The 27,583-nt window shown below is 40.0% G+C and overlaps 1 protein-coding gene across 1 annotated transcript in view; it reads left to right on the top strand.

The window, feature by feature from the left end:
* The window catches only part of cadpsa (Ca2+-dependent activator protein for secretion a), a 154,531-nt gene that overhangs the window by 18,323 nt on the left and 108,625 nt on the right, over positions 1-27,583 (top strand). The window contains exons 2-3 of the mRNA XM_070839590.1: positions 8,270-8,383; positions 11,609-11,941. Of these exons, the coding sequence (XP_070695691.1) occupies positions 8,270-8,383; positions 11,609-11,941 (447 nt within the window). The remainder of the gene's footprint in view (positions 1-8,269; positions 8,384-11,608; positions 11,942-27,583) is intronic.

The following is a 27,583-nucleotide window of genomic DNA, read 5'->3' as shown; positions in this document are numbered from 1 at the left end:
GTTTAATTCTCATTAGTCAGCCTATGACTAGTTCTAATATTGTCTAGGAGGTGAATAAATTGTATATTTCATGATTTCATGACTCTTCCCCTTCAACCCTGTAAGATTCAGAACTAATTCACCAATAAAAAGAGTTGAGCGTATCCAGATTTACATGCAGAGTAAGGATTGTGCAGAGTGAGGATTGAGTGTAATCTTGCTGACACATGATAATGTTTGAGCAGAGCATAACTGTGACCCCTTAAGGGTTCTTTACACATGATCTCAGCTTCTCAGAACAAGACAAATGTATGCCTCACCCCTGCCCCACCCTCAGCTGGGGTACCAGAGGCTCCGTGCCTAGGTCTCCTGTTCGTTCTTGTTCATCTGAACACAACCACTGACTGACTGCCCCTCTTAGCTTTTGTGCTACTGTGTTAGCAGCGTAGCTTAGCTGAGTCTGTCGCTGGGCAGCAGCTCACACTCGTTTCCTGGCTCGATTCTGAATGATTTGCAGACTCACATGTACTAACATGCACACGTGACAAGGTCACATTACAATACATGCAGGGTGAGCGTGACCTCACTCTCTGCTCAAGTCACCATTGCTCCATTGTGTTTTTGCATAGCAAATAGCTGTTTAATGCTATATGACAGTTTTGAATGTCCTACATTGAACGTTTAAAACAAGCTGGGTTACAATGACGAAAACCCTCTGAAACAGAGACAATGAATTCAGACACGGCCATTTACAAGCATCAGCATGTCATCGACAAATATCTGAAGAGTGTCTTTAAAAGAGGCGCAGGAGGCGCTTTAACTTACAGTGATGTCCAAGAGCATCCCCAGTGAAGAACAGTCGTCATTGCCCTAAGATGCTCAGGGGAAACGGGGCCCTGATTTGAAATGAAAGGCAAATATCAGACTGCTATATTGGCAAAGTTATCTGACAAAGTAAATTTGCTCCTAAAATACCTGCTGCTTTCAGGCTGTGATCTCAGCTACTTGTAAGCCTGATCCAGCTCCACTCCAGCAGCCACACTGGCTGGAGCAATTACTGGAAGGTAGATAGCACACACTGAGAGAGAAGCATCTGACACACCCACACACACATGCACACACAGACACACACACATGCATATGCATTGAGGGAAGCATCTGCTCACACACCGACACACGTACATCCACGCAGAGACACCTACACACTCACACACACACACACAGCAGTCTTATCTTAGTTTTCAAGCTCCCAGATGGCTGCCGTAGCGACTGGTCGTCCTCCACTCACACCAGACACTCTGCTGACACACTGCACTGCTGTCTGTTTCTGCCTCTGTCTGTCCATCTGTCTGTGTAGCAAACTGTTCAGTGTTCAAGTTAAAATGCTTTAATCAGATTTCAGGATATTTGATCTTTCTATTCATTTTCAAATTTTACCTCAGTTCAGTTCTCGGTTACTCGCTCCTTCCTAGTTCTTTACTTTCTTTCATTTTGGTGTCCCTCTCCCCCCCCTCTGTTATCCAGGGAATGCTCCTCTCTTTCCTCCTTCCCCTGTCCTTGCTTTTTTCCTCTCCTTTCTTGTTCTTTCTCTTGTCATTTTCTCCCTGGAGTGGCAGTGGTAACAGAGCATTACATTAGAACAGATGCCTCTTAACATGCACAACTGGAGTGGAACGATATTTTCAGGGAAGAGAGTATAGAGCATAGCAGCGGTAGCCCTAAGGGGAAAATGGCTCTTGTGAAAAAAAAAGTGCACTACATTCTACCTTGTATGCCATTAGACTATTAATCATGCACTCAAGATACTGTATTTGTTGAGGATACAAACCCTATATGAAACATATAACATTCAAGTAAGTTCAGTCTGCGTGTTTGATGACTGGAAAACCCATTTGCTCTTGAAAGCTTAATGGATTATGAGTTCAATAACATGCACTGTCTGTCTGCAAGCAATGACTTGCCTGCAAACTAATCAAATCTTAATTCAACAAAATATATGACCTCAAACTAAATACAATAGTCAAACCTGTCAACATGGTCTATGTATCAAAAACTAGTCACAACTAGCCATTAACAGCACTGACACATCACCTCATAGTCAACATGCTATCTGTTTTCTTTCACTATTACTTTGCGTTATCTTACTTCTCTTAAGTCTACACACATCACTGAGAAAAAAAAAGGAGTGAGATTTTTAGCACAAATTGCAGCTATCAGATGATAAAAAGTCCTTAAGTTCTTAAGTACTTTAATACCCTCCATCAGCAGGTCAAACTAAAATAACTCCAAGTTGCTTCAGAGCACTTGTGTGCCCCCATCCCCTTGTTTGCATCACAATGCCAACTCTCTCAGGCACCCATGGGGAGACTCCTTACAGTCTGAAAGTATCTGCTGTGGACCAGACCAGACCAGACAGATAGACCTCGTTATTTTCCTGCAACCGGGGTAAACATCAACCCCAAAAGAAGCACTCTCTAGTATTTAGTAGAAAACAAACTTTAAATCCATAGCACGATGACATGGTGGCGACTAGTATAGTAGCATTGTTGAATGTTTAACCCTGCATTCCTTGGAGGTATGGTTAGAAAGAATGCTGAAAGCTTTGAGAGGCTTTTATCAGCTTCTCTTGTGCTTGCCAGACAGAAAAAGTGGTTACAAAATAAATTCACATCATCTGGGGAAAAGAGCTTGTTTTTAGGCAAAAAATCTTGTTGACTTGACACATCTGCTGGTTTCATGATCACTCAAATGTATGGGGAGTGAAATATAGCAGCTGGGTTGTTTGCCGCATGGTTAAAAAAAAAGGCTTTCAACTTTCAACATTTTCAGAACATTCGTTTTGTTTATGTATAACAAATAGTTCTATAGCAAAAAAACGTTTTTTTTTACCATCCCTGTGAAATATATTTTGCAGGGTCAAACTGAACATTTTAACAATAGCAGTATTTTTTCATTTTGTAATATCAAATGATAGCTTTACATCCCTTGGCATCCTGTGAGAGCGCTTCATAGACATTCTCTCAGAAGCCATATGTGATTAGATGGAGATAGCTGAGCGTTATCTGATGTGAACCACAGCATGAGTGTGAAAGACGCCTGTGAGCCAAACATGGGCACAGTTTGCAATTAATTTCCCGAGAAAACCTTGTTGGCTTGTCTGTAATGTAAAGTCAAGTTGTCATGTTAGTCTGAGCGCAGCACACTAACATGCACAGCATTACTATTTTATTTTCAAAAGCATGGAGGAAACTCCAAATGGAAACAATTACATATATTACTACATACATATATTTTAATGTATCATGATTCCTTTACGATGAAATCCATGTTTTCACTATTACATAGTCTTCAATAGTGATTATTCCCTAGTAAATTGAAATAGAGGTAAAATAAGTTAATGCATGTTATTCATTATGATTGGGACCTTTGGAGGAGCTCTCAATATCTCCTGGCTGAGAGGATGGACCCCAGTTTGAGAAAAAGCAGGATGAATAAGTGTCTCTGCTTGTCTGTGGAGATAATGTACAAAACAACACACGGCAGTGCAGCAGAGCGGAAAGGGAACCTTCCTCATTTTTCTCCCCCTCTCTCACTAACACTCTTTCTCACACATTGATACTCACTGTAGGTAACTACGTCTTACAAGCTTACATGACTGAATCCTGGAACAGACACAGTGTCCCAGTTCATAGAAGACAGACAGAGACAGACTTACAGGAGGACGCTGGCAGCCGACCGTACCCTTATCTCTGCAAAACTCCTTTCCTCCTATCCATTTCCTTTTAAAATGACCTATGTTTACATTTGGCAATTGACCTCTTGCAGTGCTGAGAATAATGATTGCTGTGTGAGCTTGTTAGGTGGAGTGTACAAAGCTCGAGAACTAGGGTTCACTTCCTGTCCCTGATCAAAAGCCAATGATGGTTTCTTAAGATGAAAATGTTATTGTTAAGATACAGTATAAGGATGTTAATGCTATTTATCGTTTGGACTCCGGCTGGACTTTTATCTCACTTGATGGTGGAGTGTTTTCTCCCTGTTGTAGCCTCATGTGATATAGGCACAGTAATATTGCCATTATCATTTTGAAATGATACATTTAAAGTACTTGATGGTTACATGTTATACTCCACCAGCTATGCCAACAGGAGGCAGGCTTAAAAGTGAAGCCTGACTAAAGCCTGGTATCCTGATACAGTATGTTGCTGTGTTTGTGCCAACTGTCACAGAATATCTAAGACAAATCTGAGTAACTAAACCAGTGGCACAACACGCTGACCTACAGTCAACTCACCAGCTACACACATTTCCATCTGACCTCCTCCTTAATAATATTTAGTCATGTGCTGGTGTATTATGGATAAACACTAGCTCACAGCTGGCTCTACTCTAGTTGATCTCAGCTGTGAACTTTGACCCCTATTAAGGAAGCTGTTATCTCATATCGCTTCCTCTGCTGCAGTGGCCATGGTAACGGTTACCAGGGCTGCAGATGGGAACTGGCCGACGGGTGTGGAGCCTTCTAGCAGGGAGGGAGGCTCTTATTTGTCAATTTAGTGTAGTGCTATTGTCTTGGTTGAAGGATGACTCAGTATTACATATAATTATATAATTATATAAATATACAGACATAGCGACACTGTTTGCATCACGTACTCTCATCAACGCTGCACAACAATGTGAGTGTTAAACATCTTTCAAACTCATTCTATGTTCCAAAATATAGCTAAACAATATGTATGTGTCATCAACAACAATAACTAACATGACTTATTGTGGCTCCTGTTTTCATACACTGTTTACAGCAACACACATGGTAAGGCTAAGCAACGTCACCCAAGCACCGCTCCAAGGTCAGTTTAACACCGGTCAAATGTTAGCTTAGCTGCTAGCATGGCGCTACACAACTAACTTTTACATGACTCCACAATACAGGGAAAAACGGCCAACTTTCCCTAATCCACCGTGACCCTCAGTGCTTAACTCATTAACCCGTACATTGTGACTTATTTTACTGCTTGCTTACCTGTAAATACACACAGACATTACCTAGACTTGCTCCTGACAGACAGCGCTCACAAACAGGAACCTCCATCTTGTGGCGAAACTCGGTTACTACACCAGCAATAGGCCGTGCCTGCGTATTCCAGTTGGAGCACAACAATTACTTTGGACAAATAACATCAGCAACAAATATTAAAGTAGACGACACACAAACTAGAGTTTCAAACAATAAAATGAACAAATATATGTGTGTGTGGGGGGGGGTGTCCATGTTTTAACAATACTATTCTCACACTGTCCCCTCAAAATTTAAATGGCGCCCAGTGAACAGTGTTGCCAACTCCTCAGTAAAGAAAGTAGCTATTGGCTGTCCTAAAAGTAGCTAGGAGTCGCTAAATGACGCCATCGCCCAATTTGCATAATGTCTAATTTGCATGTAATTGTAATGAGCGTTGTAAATGCGAACCAAAGACAGGAAGTGAACCAAAGAGAGGAAGTGACGTAAGTGCAGCGCCAAAAAAAAACAAAGCCAACAGCGCGAATCAGCAGAAGCAGAGGTAAATAAGGAGAACAGTTGGAAAATGTCTCGTGGGCAGACGTGGAGTAGTGAGGAGGTGCAGGCGCTTATTGATATATGGTCAGAGGACTATCTGTCAGGGTTGCTTGTGGCTTCCGTTTTCGTTTTAAGTTGAGATTTACAAGAAATATTTGAACTGCTACTGTGTTAAAAAGCACCTTATTTGTTTAGAGACCAAATGTTATTGCACTTTTGTTCCTAAAATAAAAGTGCACAGTACACTACTTTTGAATTCATTATTGAATTAGCAGTAACAGACTGAACTCACTTAAGCTTGGCAGGTATCATGCATTTTCCAATAAAGTTTATTCAAACAAGGCAACTGTTCTGCAGCAGTCTCAAGCCAACAGTTTTAGTCACAATATGTAAAATAATATAACAATACCAATAAAATTAAAACAAAGTCATTACAGTTTATAACGGATTTTTGGACACGCAGTCCAGAGTTTCTGACCTGATAAAAGAATAATGATGGTTTGAGATCCAGATTGTTGATTAATCAGACGCTGTGACCCCGTTCAAACTGCATGTGAAATGACAATCAATCTGGCAGAAATTCAGCTTAATTCTAAAATGAGTCCAGCTAAAATGGTGCTTTATTTGGACAGCGTGTGCCCAGCTTCAGAGAGCCCAGACTGAAGTGCAGACAGTCAGTGGCAGTGCTTTAAGATCGCGCTGCTATGAACAGTGAATGATGGCTTAGTGAAAGTGTTTGATAAGTGATGTGATAGCTCAGCTTAGTGAGAAAAGTGAACTACATACAGTAGATTTGTAATTTCCACTTCTCGTACACACATGCCCCTATGATAATCCATGCTGCACATCCTCCATCCTCCTGTCTGTTACCCGCTTTGCCTATGCTAGTACTCTGTATCACCATTGGAAATAGTGCTGTGAAACTAACTCTCCTTGACACTGAATACTTCTGACCTCCACTAATTATCTTTCTGTCACATCTTTCAACATTTGTCAATGCTGCACTGTAGGACTTTGTAACCCAGAATTTGGTTTTTAAACTGAATTTTCAGATATCTGCAGTGTGTTAGGTAGTAATTTAGGGACTTTGGAGGCTGTTAGACATTTATAGAAAATCACCAAGTGTAACTTTAAACTAGTATTACCTTCTTTACTCCTGTAGATTTGGTCATTGACCAGACGCTGTCAGCAGTGCTGCCTCTCTCTTCTTGTACTCTGCTGACTGCTCTCACCACAGCAGCTTTACCGAAGCGTGATGCTGAAGTCTGTTTCCCAGCACTACAGTTGATCATGAAAGGGGCATGAAAAGTTGTGTTATGTATCAGCTGTCACCAAGTCCCACTCTTAACACACTTCAAACTGATCACCAAAGTATTGATCATAGACCAGACAGTTTCACACTATCCATTAAAACACCATAGCCCCTTTTCCACCAACATTTCCAGGAACTTTTATTACCAGGGATGTATTTACCTGGGTAAAAGAATTCCTGGTAATCTGTGTGGTTTGCGTTTCCACCGCACCTCAAAGTTCCGGAACATTTATTCAAATCAGGCTGATGTCATATGGGGGAGTGCCAGAATATGCCGGTCTGTGGCCCAGTATGGCGTCGAGCTGGTCAGACCACTTGTTAGTATGGCGGTCAGACCTACTGCGACTGTTGTGGTCCTTCAGCTTCTTATAATCTTGCATAAGCTTCTTCAACTTTTCACGAATATGTTACATTTAGCTCCGCCAGCTTGTCGGTTATTCTTCCATAGACTTGGTCGCCGACTCGAAGTCCCGCTGAATTTCTTCCTCTGCAAATACACTCAAAAGAGCCTGGACCTCGTCGTCCGTCCACTTCTCGTAGCTTCTCTTCTTTTGCTCCATTTCCAAATGATCAGAACACAAACGAAGTGAAGCTTGTAGAAATGAAATAAACAAGTTTGCAGCCACACTGGAACGGAAGTGCGGAACGCTGCAAGTGTGTTCCACCAATCAGCGTTCTTCAGCACACAGCCCCGCCCCTCAAGAATTCCGCGCAATCTGAAAAGTTCCACCTCCCTACTGGGTACTTTTTGGGGAAAGTTTGGGGTTGAGGGAACGTTTTTTTCTCTGGGTAATTTCGGTGGAAACGCCCCATGGTTTTTCAAAATCCCAGGTAAATGAGAAAAGTTCCTGCGGTGGAAAAGGGGCTCATGAAGACTCAGTAAAAGTGTGCTGTATTACTATAAAAAGGTATTTATTCCTGTGTAAAAGAATTCACCTCTCGGGCTTTGACTAGACCACTGGATGCTATCAGCCTCTTTTTTTGGTGTTAAGGGTAAAAAGGTGTTAATCCCATTCCTGGTTTCCCAAACAATCCTCTATATTGCTCTGTTTTGTGTTATTTTGATGGGTTGGGTCCAAACCACCAAAGGCTCCCTGTGGGCACTATCAGCCTTAGTAAACTGTTTCATGTCTTTTTCACCTCGAGTTGATTGGACACTGAAATGTTCTTGGGAATCAATATTTGACAGTAATAGAGAAATTTAAGGCCATAAAAAGCAACCAAAACAAAATGTATTCAATTACACACCACCTTAATAGTATTTCAGTTAATTTTGGGTGAGCTCACATAATTTCAGCATAACTTTGAAACAAAAAGAGTATCATTTTGTGTTTATTTTGATTATTAAAACAGATTTAAAAAAAAAAAGTTATTAGTGAACCATAAAAGCCTTTTTGTCTCTTGTATAATGTCTCTTTCAGATCAGTAAGCAGCATCTGCAGACTGTCAAAGAGCGTTTCCAGGCATTCCTCAACGGAGAAACCCAGATTGTGGCTGATGAGGCTTTCATCAACGCTGTCCAGAGCTACTATGATGTGAGTCTGTATTATCTGTTACATAGGTGTTTTATGTCACCAGAATGCTCACAAAATGTGTTTAATGTCTTTTTTAACTGGTATGTGTCATTTTGATTGATTGCATACATACATATCGTATTACATATTGTATTATACTGCTGTGTTTGTCAAACCATTAACCCTTCCTTTTGCAACTGTATCTGACCTCTGACATCCCTTTGGAGGAAAAAAAGACAGTTTCTGTAGTGGAATCTATTGAACACTACATGTTCATTTTATATACTGTATAAATAGCAAAATGTCAGTAACTTTTATATCATTTCAGTTGTCTAAATTACCTTTTGCAAGCTTTTAAATTTCCCTCTGTGATGCTCCTCTTGTTTAAAATGAATCTGTCCAAGCAGGAAAACTAATAATGGTGTGAAAAGTAACTAAACCCCAGCGGTGATAACTTGCCTTGGCTCTGATAAATGATGCAGAGCGTGCACTGAGCTCCTCAGGGCAGTCTTAATAATGTGCTCCCAAATGGCCCAGAATTCAGTGGGCTTGATCCGCCTAGAATAGAAAAGGGAAATAAAATGCGATGAAAGAAGAACCAGACTCCTCTTTGCACCTCACATTTCTAAACAGTCTGGGTTGTACTGTTCATTGACAACTTGACATTTGACAGAAAGTATCTGGTGGTGACTCACAGTGAGTAGAATAAGATTCAGTCCCTGGATTCCACATATCATAGGAAGCCAATTATAACTGTGAGTGAACTGGGCTAGAGTGAACAGAGAATAATTATGTTCAGTCTAAGGAGAGGCTTTAGGGTTAAGGGTTACACAGTGGTACATACAGGTACAGGTACATATGGGTTATACAGCATGATAGAAAATAAATGTGTAGTTTGGATGCTGCAGGTCGAACTTTCTCCACTTGTAATAATCCTTAAACTTAACTTTAAAGTTGATTTTTCATGTCTACATATCCCGATTTTGGGATATTCTCCATACAAAAGCCTCATGTTCTGTCATATTTTCATCCTGAGCATGAGCTGTCAAGACAGACATTCTCCCACAATAGTTGAGTGATCAACACCAACCACTTTATACAAGTAGGTTGTTGAACTCAGTCTTTAATCATCCCTACAATTACATACATTTTTAAAGGTTCTCTATATAATTTGTCAGCATCTCAGACCTAAACAAATGTGCACTTCCATCGTCTCGCTGCCGCTGCCACTCCATGTTTCTGTGTTAGCTGCATAGGCTAGTTTGTTGCTCGGCAGCGACTCTGACCTTTTTCTCCTGCTATGTTTCACTGTGCTACAGGTTCTGAACAGAGAAACTCAGATTACAGCACACACAGAGGGAGTGAGAATCTGCCTTGTTAGTATGTGACAAGGCAGAAAACGGGATAAGCAAATGATGTTAATACTAAGAGCCTGTGCTAGTTAGGTGTGACACAGATCTATTAAACCATAGCTGGAATTATAAATGCACTTCACATGATCACACAAGTTCTACAATGATGTTTTTTACACTAAACACAAATCATGAACTATTGTATCATTTTTGCTGCACTGTGCATAAAGGCTGTCAGCATCATGACACATGGTTGCTCAACAAAATAAAAAGTGTAGTCACTTCATTCTACAGACACACAGAGAACTATATGTTTTTCAAAGCTGATCCAGGAAGAAGTGTTGCAATAAGAGGACTTTTGAGGATTTGAGGGTACTGTTGGCTGCTACAGCAGAACAAGGGAGTGTATCAGTGTTGGGTTGGTGGAACTGACACATTGATTGGCATATCCTTATCAGTTAATGTGGCAGCACAAGCAAGCCAGATGACAACAGTGTGATATTTAACAGATGAAGCTCGGTGCACAGGTTACCCAATTCAATTAAAATTTAAAGCTCTCAGCTTGGCTTTAGCTTCAGGCTAAAAGTGACGGGGGCAGGCAGACAGAGTGATAGAGAGATAAGGGGCCGACAGAAATAGAAAGGAAGGAGGAAAGTAGAGACATGGGGTTACAAAGAGCTTGGCAGTGTCGACAGCAGGTGACAGGAATTCACCACCCATCAATCACAAGCTTATATGCAGACTTTCCAAGTTTTATATGTTTCTCTGAGACTGAATGGAATTTCATTTGTTCTTTTCATAGCAGAACTGAAAAATGATACTTAAAATTTTGAATAATCCACAGACGTCACTGTCAGCATTTTTCTACTACAGCAATAGTCCCCACACAAACTGTTGAGATTGCTTTTGTGCATTAGCCTGATTAATTAGGTGACTGTTTCTAGAAACAGAAGTTGCTGTTGAACATTTTAAATGTGTTTTTTTTAATGCTGTGAACCCCATTAGTGAAATTCCATTGGCCTCCACTATATTGGGATGGAAGCTCTGATATGTCCTGTGTGTGCACACACATCAGAGGGAAAAAACTAATTCATTTGGGTGAATCAACACACTAAACTAGCCTCAGAGCGTACTGCTCATTATTTTTACATTTAATGCTTTTGCAAGTGTTTAAGTTCTAGTCTCAAAAAATAGATGTTTTTTGCAGGCAATTTCAACAAAAACAACTTTTACTGTTAACAGACTCTTGGCGGAGACATGGCCATGTATGGATATATCTCCAATGACCAGTCATGGACATAGCTCAAACTCTCTTCAGTGAAACCACTGTACTAGCCCCATTTTGTGCCTCTCATGTAAGAATTGGATTTGCATTTGTTATAACAATTAAGTTCCAGTCACAGAAATGCACCATTTTGTTTTCAAAAACTGTCAAAATGAAATAAAATAACAATCAAAACTGTCCATATACATGTATGTTCATATATGGACATATCTCTATTATGCACATGTCTCCAGTGACAGGTGATATGTCCTTAAAACCTTTTCTATCCTGCCATTATGAAAATTTACCCTCTGCTGTACATTGAGGTGGAATTGTAACCTGTTTGTCCACTAGTGACCCACACGATAAGGCAATGAGGAATACTAGCCACAGATTGCTCACTGTATCTCATAAGATAACCTAATATAGAATTTTATTCATGGTAAAAACATTTTTGGGTTCAAAATGACAGTGATGATATAACTGAGTCAGTGTACCGTGGTGGTATCAGTCTGTTGCTAAAGGTGTTCCTGTCTTCCTGATGAGTTAGTTATACATACTGTGTATATATAAATAGAATATTAATATTAAATAAAACAACTAATCTGTCAATTCACAAATTGATTGCAGGTCTTCCTAAAAAGTGACCGTGTGTCCCGAATGGTGCAGAGTGGCGGCTGCTCGGCCAGTGACTCTCGGGAGGTTTTTAAGAAGCACATAGAGAAGCGGGTGCGCAGCCTGCCTGAGATTGATGGACTGAGCAAAGAAACAGTACTGAGCTCCTGGATGGCCAAGTTTGACACCATATACAGAGGTGAAGAGGACCCCAGGAAGCACCAGCAGAGAATGACGGCCAGTGCAGCCTCCGAGCTCATCCTCAGCAAGGACCAGCTGTATGAGATGTTCCAGCAGATCCTGGGCATTAAGAAGTTTGAGCACCAGCTCCTCTATAACGCCTGCCAGGTCAGTCCTCCACTGTAGGCTATAACTTGATTTTGTGCTGCGTTTGTGCATGTAGCGATAAGCATGTGTTGCAGTAGCTCATTTCTGTCTGACTCCCTGCTGTGCAGCTTGTGTGCAGCCCTCTCGTGGTGAGAGACAAAAGTAGCCAATGTTTATGGTTTTATTTGCTTGTAATCTGAATTATTCTAGATGACAATGGAATATTGCACACAGTTCTATAGAAATAAATCTTGACTGACTGATGCAGATGAATTAGATTCAATAGAAAAATCCTCAACAAAACATTTGAACGGCACAAGAGCTATGTACAGTTGCACTTAATTATTCAACCCCCATTGCAAAACCAGAACAATTGAAACAGGTCAGCGCAACTAATATTACAGGTGGCTTCTCCAAATTCAATGCAACATGCAACTTTTAATGACTAGTGCAGTCTCAAAATTATGCAACCCCTTCTTGACAAGCACCTTTAGTACTTAGTAGAGCACCCTATTCCTGTTATGACCTGCTTCAAACGTGATGCATAGCCTGACACCAGGTTCTGATTGCCTTCCTGAGGAATCTTAGCCCATTCCTCATGGGCAACAGCCTCCAGTTCTCTAATGTTCTTGGGTATGCATGCTTAACTGTCCTCTTCAAAGCCCACCAGAGATTTTCTATGGGATTCAAGTCAGGTGACTGTGACGTCCACTCTAGTATCTTCCAGGACTTTGAGGTATGTTTGGGATCATTGTCCTGTTGGAAGGTCCAGTGACACCCACGCTTCAGCTCCTTCAGCTTCCACACAGACGGCATGATGTTTTCTCCAAGGATTTCCTGATACTTGATTGAATCCATCTTGTCCTGCAAACGCTGCATTTTTCCAGTGCCAGAAGAAGCAAAGCAGCCTCAGAGCATCACAGAGCCACCGCTATGGTTCACTGTAGAAAGGGTGTTCTCTTCAGGCATTCTTCCTCCTCCAGACATACCGCTGATCCACAGACCCTAAAAGTTCCAATTTTGTTTTTATTGCTCCTCGGAACAGAATCCCAAAGCGTCTGTGGCTTATCAATATGGTTTCGAGCATATGGGAGCTGACTTGTCTTGTGCTTTGGGGTAGTAGTGGTGTGAGTCTTGGAGTTCAGACATGGAGGCCTTCAGCGTTTAGTATGCGCCTTAGTGTAGAAAACTGAAACCTCAGTGCCTGCTGCCACCAAGTCTTGCTGCAGGTCTTTTGCAGTCACTTAAGCCTGCCTCCTCAGAAATCTGGTGGCAGCTGTTGATAGCTTCCTCTTTCTGCCATGTCCAGGTAGTGTAGCCAGTGTTCCTTTAGCTTTGAACTTGCAAACTACACTTCCAACAGTATCTCTAAGAACATGCAGTGCCTTTGCTGTCTTTTTGTATCCTTTTCCTTGTTTGTGCAAGGCAATAATCTGCTTTCTTAACTCTTTGGACAATTCTCTAGACTTACCCATATTTCTAACATGCAACCAAACATCACTGTGAACAAACCCCTAACCAGTCCGCGTATTTGATGTGTTCTATCTCAAGCACACCTGATGCAACTAATGAGGCCCTTGATTAGTTAGTAGATAATCAGGTGTGCTTGAGACAACATCTGATTTGCAAATGAGTGCTTTAATAAGGGATCCTATTTAGGGAATTGAATAATTTTGAGACTGCATTTAAAGTGGCATTTTGTGTTGAATTTGGAGAAACTACCTGTAATATTAGTTGTGTTGAGCTTTGTCAATTGTTTTTTGAGTTGTTAATTGAACACAGCTGAATCTAAATTTTGCCAAACACCTAATTTGCAACTGGGTTGAATAATACAGTGCAACTGTATGTATTATATACAAACATGTGTTTTCACAGGCCGACCTAGTTTACTTGCTCAGATTTGTTGATCTGGTCATTTTTCTCCATTTTTGTGCTTACTTTAATTGTTCTACTTGATTATATTGTTATTATTTTCTGCTTTGTTGTGCTGTAACATACAGACAAAGTGTTTTTTGCTTTATGGGTGAACATCTCACTGTCAATCGTGCCAAAAATCCTCTGACCAGTTGACTTCTGCCCTGGTTCCACCAGTTAGTAGTAAGTAATATTGATGTAGTGACTTGACATCATAGACAATCTGTGCAACATACGATCAGTATATACAACAAAATTGATTGTATTTTGAGTAATTTATCAATCAGGTACTTTAGGAGGTTTCTCAAATGGTGATGTCTAGTACAGTCATTTTTATGAGAGTAATAGTACCTTTACTTGAGTATAGAGTATAGCACTCTGTACATTTTTCTCTTTCAGTTGTTCATTTCTGACACATTATGCTGGACATTGACCTGATATCTCTACTGTAACTAATTTTTTCACATCTCAGTGTTGGGGAGCAGATCAAAAAAGCTGTTTAACTATGCTTTTGGCTTGATATTTCACCTTTCACAATTCAGTCTGACATTGTGCTCATAGTAGCCTTTTGTTTTGTGAGAGGGGTTGTTAGTTTGTCTTCACCAATTAGTAGTGGCTGACATATCATCCAGTTGATGTTCTTTTTGGTTGTTGTAGAGGGTGTGGTAGTGGGTGGTACGACCAGTTAACATTTATGATTTTAGAGTTATTTCTATAATACAACTAACAAAATTAAGGCTCGAGCACAGGAAGATAAAATAAACCTTTATTGATCTTTAGTGGGGAAATGTGGTTGGCAGCACAAGGACAGAAATAAGTACAGATAAGTATAGAAAGTAAAGAGGTGCTCAAAAATAAAATAGTAATAGAATACAAAATAGAAATTATACAAGAGCATTTGGGGACAAGTTTGCATGTCAGCTGTGGCTCAATGGGTATATAGTCCAATAGTCCAATAGTCCAACAGAGAAACAGTGGAGAGAGAAAGTGTCGTGAGTATCTGGAGTGTACCAGACACTGTGGAAAAATAAGTCTGTGTGTGTTGTGTGGTGTTATATTGTTTGGTCTCCACTGCTGTTGCATAGTCTGATGGCAGCAGGTAGAAATGAGCTCCTGAAGTATATGGTTTTGCATCTGGGTGGGTGTCTGAATGAGCTGCCCATCTGTGACAGCTCATTGTAGAGGGGGTGAGAGAGGTTTTCTAGGATAGCTTTGATCTTGTCCTTCATCTGCCTCTCTGCCACTGACTCCAGAATGTCCACTTCCAGCCTTCCTTAGAGCTTAGAGCTGGCTCGTTCAGTCTGCTGGCCTCACTAGCCTTGATGCCACTGCCCCAGCACATCACAGATTGTAAACCAATAGTTATGTCTTGTGCAAACAAGCCTCCTTAAGGTGCCCGTGATACACAGAGTGAAAGTAACAAAGATAAGAAAAACAAGAAAAGTAGCAAGATAGCTGCTGCAATAGACCGCTCTGTGCCACCTCGCTATTGAGGATGATTCGTAATCCCCTCTGTTGTGCTTTCACTTAGCACACCAGAGAAAATAAAAAAAAAACTTGCAGTTCTAATAAAAAGGGTGTTGTGTTGATGCGACCTGAAAAAAAGTTTTATTATATTATCATCACATTATAGTTAACTTTAACCCTCTACATTGTGTGCTAGAGTGACACAATTTACCTATATCCATATATATATACCAACTGTCTTGGCCACAGTGTTGTTTGTGTACAGCAATTATTGCTACTTATCCACGCATGAAGCCATATACCTAAATAATGCATGACATTTATAAAAATGACTAATATGACTATTTTCTGCTCTGTCTTCTTTATAATGCAGGTTTGGTAATCTGTAGAAACTAAAACTACATGGCCAAGGTTAGGGAATGGTCTCAGTCATGGTTAGATAACATTGAATATTGGGAGGATGCAGGATGCAAACAGCAGTCTTTCATGTCAAAATCAGAGACTTTGTACCGAACCAAACCATACAAAATGAAGCAATGCAAAAAGTTGGTAGTCTTGAACAAAAGTCAATGAATCGGGTGGCTGTGGCTCAGAAGATAGAGCAGGCCATCAACTGTCCACTGAATGAGCAGCAAAAACCTTGTAAAGCACTTTGGATAAAAGTGCTGTATCAAACAGCTAATTCTTCATAGTAGAATTCGAGCAGATGAATTACAGTCAGATATGTGGAGGATTTTCAGGTTTTTCTGGCAAATTGAATGCAGAGAAGCAGTCTGAGCTTGGGGGAGGAACAATAGGACAGGTTTCTATGCATAGATAATCTAATATTTAAGTACCAGGTATTGTATCAGTAGAAAATGAGCTGCAGGATGGAAAATGAGCTATCAATATATGCAGAGTGTAATGATAATAACAGGGCAAAGAGCTGGGCTGTAAAGGCAGATTGATGTCATAATAATGTGTCCAATGTTGGCTGCTGGAGGCTGGCCTATAGGTACTCAGCCAGTCTTTTGTCAGAGCTCAGTCTATATTTATCCTTTTATCTTTTCTATTTCTTTTACTGTTTCATTCCAACATTGGCTGAGGGAGGTTGTCTTTGAGTACAGTATGTTCACTTCAAGCTGGCTAAATCTTTTACTCCAGTCTGTGCCCCGACCAGGCCATTGTTTTTTACACCCCAAAACAGAGCTTTTAGAAAACGGACTGAAGAGTGGATAAATCTGAAAACACCACAGATGACAAAGACAAAGTGGTTTAAACCATTTTTGTATTGTTAGTGTCAGTTTCTGACACAAGTCTGGGGCTGGGTCGTTATTTCTGCATGCTAAACAAGGATCTCCCTCTCTCTGGTAACGTTTTCCAGCCCCCCCCAGGGAGGTCCTGAGACATTCCTAAGTCAGATGAGATATAAAAATGTTTTAGGTCTGCACAGGTAGGAAACCCTACCAGTTAGATGTGCCGAACCCCCCAAAAAGGCGTCCATGATGCGTCCTGATCAGATGCTCAAACCACCTCATCTTGGTTCCTTTCAATACAAAGGAGCAGCAGCTCTACTTCAAGCTCCTTGTGGATGTCTGAGCTCCTTATCCTATATTCTGTTAGTGAGCCCTGCCATCCTGTGGAAGTAACTATTTTGTATCATTCTTTCGGTCACTATCTGAAGCTCATGACTGTATATGACGGTAGATTGACTGATAATTTAACGCTTTGCCTTCTGGCTCAGTTCTCTCCTTACTACAATGGTCCTGCACAATGCTAGCATTATTTATGACACTGCACCAATCTGATAGTTGATCTCAAACTCCATCTTACCTCACTTGTAAACAAAAGCCAGAGAAACAATAACTCCCTCACTTGAAGAACTCTCATCTCCCTCCAGTTTGGAGGGAGTCATGCACTGTTTGGCACTGTAATTTAGAACCATCACCTCAGACTTGGAGGTGCTGGCTTTCAGCCCAACCACTTCACACTTGACTATAACCACCCCAATGTGTGCTGAGGACATGGGTTGGTGATATAACTGAACCATCATCTGCAAAGGGCAGAAAAGCAATTCTGTGGTCCCCAAACCAGATACTCCTCTCCCCCTAGGGTTAGGGTTGCATATCCTTGCAAATCACACACAGAATAGGTAACAAGGGAGCCCAACACCCACTGAAACCACTGTTTGAAGAATAAGTTGGGAGAATACAGACACAGCTGTCAGTTATACAAGGACTGGATGGCTTGAAGCAACAGCCCCAAGGGCACTCGCCACAGGATTCCCTTGGCGACGCAGTCTCACGCCTTCTTCAAGCCCACAAAACAGATGTAGATATAGAATGGACAAACTCACATATAACCTCCCAATAATTCAACTAACCACCAAGTGATGATCAGTTGACAGCTTTGCTCCTCTCTTCATACGAGTGTCCAAGACAAAGACGATCATCAATCTTTGGTTTAAGGTGCTCTAGAACCAACTGAATTACCCGATGCTTAGCCATGCTGTCCATTATGGCCAATCCATGACTAGCACAGAAGTCCAATATTAGAGCACCTCTTTGGGAGTGGGCAGGCCATTCCTCCCAATCACACACCTCCAGGTATCTCATTTGTTTGCAGCAGGTGCGTTGTGGTATTCTTACAGGAATTCACCCAAAGACTCTAAGAAAGCTGGATACTCTGAACTGGCATGCTGTACATAGGCACAAGCAGCTGTCAAAGCCTTCCTCTCATCACCGTCCCTCCTGTTGTCAGGGGAGAAATCCAACACGTTGACGCTCAGCCAGGAGCCTGTGAGTCAATAAAATGTTGTGACATTTAAATACCTAACACTGGTTTCCATCGCACAATGTGATGTAAATTGCTTATTTTGCTTGACAAACAGTAAAAAAAAATTCAGAGATGAAATGAATTATGATATGAAAAGGAACAACGAGTCTATCCTGACATTTGAGAAGCTGAGAAACTAACCCTAACTAATAGTTGGACTGTTTACTGGTTAATGGATTATCAAAATGATCAATTAATGATTGCAAATGCCTTACTCATGCGCATGACATATTTACATCTCTAGTTTCTGGGCTCATTATCATGTTGGGACCTGTAATGGCATAATAGGTCCATGAAGAAAGTAATATTTGTAGAGAATTTAAATCATATTTGATCGACAAGATAATCTCTGAAAATCAACATTTTTCACTATACCTTTCTTACTATATTTGAGCCACATAAGTAATAAATACAGAAAACATATACAAATATTGTACACAGTCAACATTTAAGCATGTATAATTAATGTGACACAACGAACTGTGAAATGGTTGTAGGCATAAGCTGAAAAGCTTGTGGGAGGAAAAAAACCCACTACAAATCTGGCACGCGAATCCAAGGCTTAAATAAAATACTTTTCTTTTAGGACTACAAGCTGTTACACTCTATATCCTAGAAAGCCAGATTTTCTTTGAGTGTTTTTGCTGTTGCTATTGATACACTTCATTTGGATTTGCTCACAAGGTATTATTTTTATTAAATGTAGATAGAGTGCATACTGCATTGCCAGTCAAAGGGGTGTCTAATACATCAGGGCAGGCCAGCTCTACAGTTGAAATTTTGATGCACTTACTCATGCAGGTACTCCAGGTGCAGTTCATAAAGTGGTCCACAGAAGAGGCACATTATCTGATGTTCCTAATGAATTCAGGGAAAGAGATGCCAAGTTTTGGGCCACATCTTCCTGAAGGAAGAAGACTCCAGCTGGAACATTTTCATGTTCTCATCATTGGTGTCCTAACAGAATATGAGAGACAAGAAAGAAAGGCCATAATATTGCCAGTTAATTTTTGTAAATAGTACATTTCAACAATGAATTATGATTTGTTCGCACGATTTGACCACAATATAGAAATTTGTTATTGAATTGTCAAACAGTGATCTCCCACTGCCACCTTTGGTTAACAAATTGCAAAGTAGGTAGGTGCAGATTTAATGATTGATCTGGTTATCGACAATACTTGACCCTTTTCTGACAAGCACCCTCTTGTGCTCATTAGACTTTAAGACTGCAAATCATTTTGAGTGGAGCTTGGGATGGTTGGTTAGGTGTTTAATGTTGACACTGAAAATGGTAAACGATCCTTACCCAAAGTCCACCGTCGTTTGGATGGTTTTGCCAACCTTAATCAAGGAATTTCATCTCCCTAAACTTAACCTTGGTTGTTTTGGAGGGCACTGGCTGCAGTTAAGGTGGGACGACCTATAATGTTGATGACTGTCTGTGAATGTTGACATACGGTTATTCGGACTTTAATGAAAAGAGCCTTTACGATAAATGTGTGCAAAGTAAATTAATCCAATTGTTCCAATATTCTTATTACTCTTTTGGTGTTGATTCAACTTTATGGTCATCTTTTATATTGTAGTCTATGGTGTTGTAGTTCTTTTCTCTCATATGGGGAAATAAAGGAAATAAATCAATAAAAGATAAACAAGGTGGACAAAATATTAGAAAGAATTTTTATTTGGCATATTAGTCATCTTAATAAAAACTTAGCATTTTCAGTAAAGCACAATAGCCTTTTTACTGGGAATCTTGTATAGTACATTGAACAAGTGTTATTTGCTGGTCACCCAGTATGTATCCTAATATATCCTGAAAACCCCTTTCTTTGTCAGACGGAGGAAAAAATGGAAGATTATTTTTCTTTTCTCTTCTTGTCATGGACAATTGCCATTTCTGGAGTAACCACTCTGAATTAATGAGCTGTAAGCTGAGAAATCTGCTGCTGTCTGTTGCAATACAGCTCTAAAAGGACACGTGGGGGAAGGGATAATAAGAGGTCTTATTGGCGATAGTGATGCTGTTACTGTGCATTTGTAATGCTGCTTCGCAATCCTGAATGAGTTATCATTTTAATGTATGCTGTTTTCATTTTTAAGTCCTGATGCACATGGCTGTGTGAAAGGTTTGCAGTGTTTTTATTAGACATGTGAGTCTGATCTTAGGGGAAATTTATACTTATCTAGTATAAACTGTAGAATAATGTCTGGAGCTCTTGTTTACCTTGAATGAAAGGAGGCAGACTATTATTAGAGACAGGCTTTTATTTCTAATGCAAAATGAAAGTATTTTGACCATGTTTTGGTACGAAGCCTTTGGTTTCTGATCTGCTCTTATATGCCATTGTTGTTTTTCCTGCTATTTAATTTGAAGATACAGTTTATTGGTATATCAAAAGTGCTCTTAATCAAACATACTAACATCTTTGAGTATAGTTAAATTTGTGACTTTTCTAGTGTAAAAACACTACAAACTCAAAACCTCCTCAGAATGATCTACTCTGGAGTTAGAACACAGCAAACGTACTCCCTTTCCTGAAAGGTGTTCATTGTGAAACATCTGTAAGCCATACAGGTACCAGTAATTTTATTTTATACCCTATTTTCTCCCTGCCTTCACTTAGGAAGGACCCTTATTGACAGCCTGCATCCAGGTGTAGGCCATTTGGACTGAGCATGGGTGGTTTAAAACAATCATGTCAGTTAAAGCAGAAATTTAATTTAAGTAATTCAGATCAACTTAAAAGCTTCAGCTTCATCGTAAAAGCTAACAATAGCAACATTAACATTAGCCTTTAGTAAAGCTATCCAAACGGCTAAAATGTACCTAGATGGAGCATGTTTGGCAAAGATTTATAGTCCTTTAACAGCTTATTATACAAAGATTTTAAGAAAATGATTGAAGGAGGGACAAGGCTTTGCAGAGTGTGTGTTGATCACACAAATTTATCCTGTGGAAAACCTTTGTGTAACTTATTTCTTCAAAAATAATATCTACCCAAATATAAGCAGCAATTTCTGACCTATGTGACACCTCTGACTTCACTGACTTCACTTCTGGCATTGGTTTTCTTACTCGTGTAGCAACCTGACCAATTTCAACTATATTGTGTCCACTATTCTCTCTCTGAGAGTTGGCCAAGGGTATTCTAGAATATGCCTAAAAATCTTAGACAAAGATGACAAAATGGCTTACAGAGTGATAACTAATACATTACATGTGTATAGCTGTCTGTCCTTAAACAACAAAAAAACAAAACAAATTACAATACAACATCATCACCAAAAGTTATCGGCAGAAAAATCATCATCATCTATTCAATCAATGTTGAGTCTTCCGCAGGGCCTTGCAGAGAAGACGGATGCGAGAGGGAGAGTGGATAGGGTTATGTATTACTGTTATTGTAATACAAATTGTATTTAGATGTTTTGACAACATTGTTGGCAAACTTTGAACTGAGCTGAATTTGAATTGGATAGAAAGGAGATAGGATCAGTGTTTGGAAGGGAGAGTAAAATGGAAATAGAGGAGAATGAGAGAGTTGAACAGTTTAAACAAGGGTAGTGATTAGAAGGAGGCAGACAGGGAGGGGGGGCCACGCATTACAGGAAACAAAGACATTTCCATTAAATGAGCCGTTTGTTTTCCAGTTATCAGCGCTGAGAGTAAATATTGGCTTCTTGGAACGGGAGCTGGCTAATAACTGCCAATTAAAATCCAACTGTACCAAGCCATGGCTAAATAACTAATCTCACGCAAGGCACAGAGTTACTCTATAACAGAGTATTTATTGGGATTGGAGATGGCAATGACTTTTTGAGGCTTTAGTTCAATAAGAGCTGCTGTTATGTACAGTAAAGCCCCCTGAAAGTACTGACAGATGGCTTGCTTAGTTAAAACATGATATAATGCAAAGTAACTAATGTGCAAATATTTTCACGTCAGCCGAACACATGCACATCACTTGGACAGCCTATTTATATGAAGTAATCCCTGTAATCCACATTGTGAGCTTGGAAATCCCTCCAGTTAACAGGTTGCTGTAACATTCTTTGCCACACAAGTTTATGTCTTGACTTATGTACTATGCAGCAGGCTACTGCAGTGTGTGCATTCAGTAGATAACCTTGGTTGGAACCAGTGACGCACAGATGCAGGTTATGGCAGCTGGAATGGGATTTGTCCCCTGGTGTCTTCTTTTGCCACCTGTGGCTTGAGTGTGATGCTTTTGAAGAGCCAGACAGCATGCAACATGTTGCTGCCCTCATTAGTGGATTGACTGTTGTCTGGCCCACGCACTGGGAGCCAGATGCTGAACATCTCAATCCAACCCAAGAGACATGCAAATGTGGCCTAATCATAGTGTAGGTTGTCTTTCCTCGAGGCAGAAGCTGCAAAAAGTCTACATTTTCACAAGTTACTTGTTGTATTATTAAGCCCCGTAAATAGCTTAAGCTGTGTTCCACCCAAAGGAGTAAATGTATTATTTTCCTCTTAGTTTGTTTAAGTTTTAAGGAAACCTTACATTACAGTTCATGTTTGGCATCTCGGGTGCCTCTGTATTCATATTCTTAATCCCTTTAGGTAATTGTAAGTAGGGGAGAGAAGGGTTGGTTGTCACAGTGGTTATTACAGCCAAACTACAGGCTGCTGTTTCACCATGTTGATATCATAACATTTCATAATATTTGGCATAAATCCTCTCTCAGATGGTCAGGTGTGCCTGGCTGTCACATCTGTGACACCTGTTATACCACACCTGTTATATTCTTTATGTGTTGTTATGAAACTATGGCTAGATTTCTTTCAACATTGTAAATTCTTTAATTTTACTTCTCATTACAGAGAATAACTCAAACAAATAGTCATGATTCACATTCAAGCCTTAAACAATTAGACAAATGCAATGAATATTATAGAGATGGTGATTCTATTTGTTTTGAAACTGATTTGGTGTCTCTAGCTTAAAAAATTTGAAGTTGCAACGGTTTTTACTAAATCACATTATTGTACTGAAATGCCATTTATAACTACAGACAGGGTAAACCACCCCCATAAATTGTGACTTCCAACCCTGCGATGGGGTTTGTTGCTTCCACTTCTTGGTTAAAGCCTCACTGATCAACCTTTTGATAATAACAATGGGTCAAATGACTGTAAATGTCTATTGTGAAAGGGGTTGCTCATAGTGATAAACATATAGAGAATGATTACCAGACTCCATGGTTCTTCTCAGTCCTGTGGAGCTATTTAGCAGCTTTCAGCTAATTGTTTTGTTTTAATGGCCCACAGCTTTACTGTTCTGGTCTCCCTGCTCTCATCAACATCATCATCAGGCATCAGGCAGCAATTTTCAATTAATAAAGCTCTGATAAACCCACCGTACAGTACCTGTCCAGCACTAAACAGGCAGACAGACACAGTTAGGAACTAGCTGGCGAGCAAAGTCGACCATTTAGAAGCAAAGAAAACAGCTATTGATGTTAGGTAGACACTTAAACACTATTGTCTGATGAACAATAACTTCATTGTAGAGCATTATGTGACACCAAAAAAAATCAAAGATCTCTGCATGCACAGTTACATTATGTAACCATTAGCTACAGCAACAGGTAGGATTACTGGTCTTCTTGAAGAGAAAAGACTTCATTAAAAGGTTCATTATTATTTCCTCATTATATATTATCTATTATATCACTGTTATGCTTTGTAAAATGTTCTTAATTTCTTCTGGCGTGGCTGATTTTATTTGTAGAGCGTGGGACCTGAGGCAGTTCTTTGTTGTCAGTGTTTTGTTTGCATCTGACAAGCGTCTCACAACTGCAACAGCATTTTTATTTGGTGTCTTAGGCCGGACACACTAACTAACTTACTAACTAATTAACTAACTGACTAAATATTCAACCAACCGGCTGAGTGACTAAAAAAGGGAGAATGTTTCTGCTTGATTGCTGCTTACATCTTAATGAGGTGATAATATGTCTGTGTTACTAAAATGAAACAGCTTTAAGGGTAGGGAAATGTTGATCCAACGCTCTCTCTAAGAGGCTTTCCATTTTATACAACTTCTACTTTTTCTCATACTTTGCACAGTCACAAGAAGTTCTCCTCAGGGAAAAAAAGTCAAAATGGGCCATTTTACTTTGAATCTATACTGTCATTTTACTTGTGATACCTGGTGCAAGAGAGAGGTGGTTTGCAACAAGGGGCCCCTGTTTGGAATTGAACCCAGGATTTTGCAGTTCCATACACCCCTGACACCACTTTCTTCAGTGAGTGGTAGAATGACATGAATGCTTTGCCTACAGCAGGGGAAGAAGAAGCAGGTACTGCAACACCAAGATCTATTCAAACGTTTCCGCATCCTATCTTATATGATTCACTCTTCCACCACAGCCAAGTGTCATTTAAAGAGTGTCTATAAAACAGGTGAATGGAAACATTGCTACCGATGTTTTCATTGTCAAACTGAGACTTGTAACCATAAAGTCACATGGAAGGTAAGGAGCTGATTTATAGGACTTTATTGGTCATTTGTTGGTTGTCCTGAACCCTGACAGCAGCTCCCTCACAGGGGAAATTCAAAACCAAGTTTATTCTGATGTCTAACAGCAAATCATTCTTGTGTCAGTTGTGCTGTTTTCTTTGAGTTGTCTGGCGGTCACTGAAAATTCAGGGAGCTCAGAAAGATAATAGATGTTTATGAGCATATTGCATTTGTACATAACATACATACATGCATCTGTTAAGTGGTGGTGTGTGTGAACAACGTTCATGCATGTTGCAGCTGTTGCTTTTACCATTAGTTCAAACAGGCCAGTGAACGCCCCAGAGCACCAAATGAGATGATTGTTCTCTAACAAACTGCACACATCATACAAAGAGCAGCAGGGTCAAAAAGCGAGGCACATCTCTTTTGATGAATGTGCCTTTGGCAGTAATGATGGCTGGAGCCGGGAGACAAATTGAATTGCAGGGCATCACAGCGGATATGTAGTAGTGAGGGAAGGAGAGAGTGGGTGTTCTTTCCTTTTTATCAGATGGGTTTTGGCCATTAGGGCTGTGGTGGAGTCAGCAGCCACTGAAAGCGTCTGTTGACAATAGACGAGAGACAACACACTAGAAAGCATATTGAGTGCTGAAAGAGTGAAAAATAATCAATCATGATTGCTATAATTAATTAAAGGGTCAGTTATTGTTGTTGTGCAACATGTTGCAAAGTATTGCATAATAACATCTACATTTTATGCACCAATTCTGAGCAAGAGTGCATACATTTAATGAATAATACACAGGCTTCTTGGACTTTTATGCACATGTACAGTATGAGACTAAAACTATTGAAATGGTGTTGTAGAGCACTCAGCCCCGGTCTTGAAAGGCTGCTGAGTTATACGGAGCACATTACCACATGCCACTGTGCCAGAGCTTCACATCTTTTTCTGCAGAAATAAAATGAAATTTAAGAGGTTTCTTCTGCCCATCACTAGAGCCCATGAAATAGGTCAACTACACAGACCTAAATACAGGCTATGATGACTTACCATAAACTGAATGAGTAAATTGACGAAAACAATGACAAAATTGACCACAAAGGAAAGCATATACGTATAATGGCTGATTAGACCATGATTGAAACAAAAGGGGTGATACAAATTCAATTCAATTCAATTCAATTTTATTTGTATAGCCCAATATCACAACAGAGTGTCTCATAGTGTTTTACAAAGTTCACTGAAATAAACAAGTGTAAAGTACCAAATGAATTACAAATAAGACAAAGCATAATCTATTAGTTTCATTATTAACTTAAACACCAAAAGACTGATGTAAAAATCTCTAAATTAGACAGCAGAAGCAGCAATTTAGAACCTCATGATCAACATGCATTCACATGAAGCACAGAGAAAGACACTCAAATGCAAAATGAAACCTGAAGAAATGAACCGCAGCTTTTCCAGATGCAATCATGTAGCCTACTGTATATATACTGCCATGCCTACAGCAGCATTATGCACCAACAGCACTTGCTGAACAAAGGCATCATTTTGCCACCTACAGTATCATGTTGGCCATCTGTGGGCCAGATGAGATGATGCCTGTGGGTATATCTCAAAAAGGTTGGAATAATGAATTGATCCTTTAAGAATTTAAAGACTAACTTTGAGTCTTTCTTCTTTTCTCAGTCTCCTGGAAGAAAAGTGACAAGATCTTAGAGTGATGTTTACCTTCAGTGGCAGTTCAGTTCTTTAGACACTAAAAATATAGTTTTTAAGCTTAGTTAAAAAAAAAAGCTGACGTAACAAAAAGAACAGCACTTTGAGACCCCTAAAGGTCTAAGGCTCATCCTAGCAAACAGAACTTTTGCTAAAGTAGATTTACAGTCTCGGTGAGGTTGCAAATTTTCCGAAAGCATTTCCTATTTATCTGAGTGACACCAGATGTAATTGCAAACACATGTGCCTGCCATTACCTGGAGTTTTTCCACAGCTTTCATGTGTTCATGAAGGTAAACAAGACAGCGAAGGGCATGTTCTGTGGTTGATAACCCAGTACAAGCAGCAATACTGTGTGTGATTTTCTGTGCATATTTGCTCTGTTACCACAAAAGACCGAGGAGAGTACAAATAACCTGTGACTGTTCTTCAAAGAACATCAAACATCATCAAAGAACTGCTGCTGTCCTGGTCAAACAGGTACCTTAAACACTTTGATGCACATTTCTGTGGTTGAGCTCAGCATTTGGCCTCAGCAGTGTGTGTGAGAGATATTAGATGTGTACTGATGATGGCATATATCCCAAACTCATTTCTTAATAATCTAAACGGTTGTACACATGTAAGCACTCCACAGACACACATACACTAACATGTGCAAACGCTCCCCAGTGCCCTTTATCCGCTTGCATGTGGTCGCCATGGCAACTGTACACAGAGGCTACTACTCATCCCCCTTCCCCCTTCCCTCGTCATGCCAACTCTTGTCGCCTTATCTGAATTAAAGGCGAGCGATTGCTTTTCTTTTAATCACTATCAGGATTTGGGCCTGTTAATCCATCCAGCAGAGAAAGCAACTTGTTTAAATCAATGGAGAGAGGCGGATTAGGAAGTAAAGGGGGGGCTGTGGAAGGAAGGATGTGGAAGCAATGAGGTTATTAACCCGATGTTGATTTTGGAGACCTATCTGTATTCTTAGCCTGCTCTAGCATACTGTTGCACCAAAACCAATTCAGCAAACTATCCATTAAAACCAAAAGTCACTTGACTCACCATTTATATTTGTGGGTTTAGTTCAGCCTCACAACAATGACATGGTATACAAGATAGAAATGAACTGATATAGACCATTTAATAAATATGTAGAAGCCCAGTGCTGTGTAATGGTTACCTCACTCACTCCTTACATAAAAAAACAAAAATATAGTGCACAGCAATGACACATGGTCTGATATAAAATTGGAA

This window comes from Pempheris klunzingeri, chromosome 2 (genome assembly GCF_042242105.1).
Source record: "Pempheris klunzingeri isolate RE-2024b chromosome 2, fPemKlu1.hap1, whole genome shotgun sequence".
Classification (NCBI taxonomy): Eukaryota; Metazoa; Chordata; class Actinopteri; order Acropomatiformes; family Pempheridae; genus Pempheris; species Pempheris klunzingeri.
The sequence above is the reverse complement of the archived record's forward strand: the minus strand, read 5'-3'. Positions and strand labels throughout refer to the sequence as shown.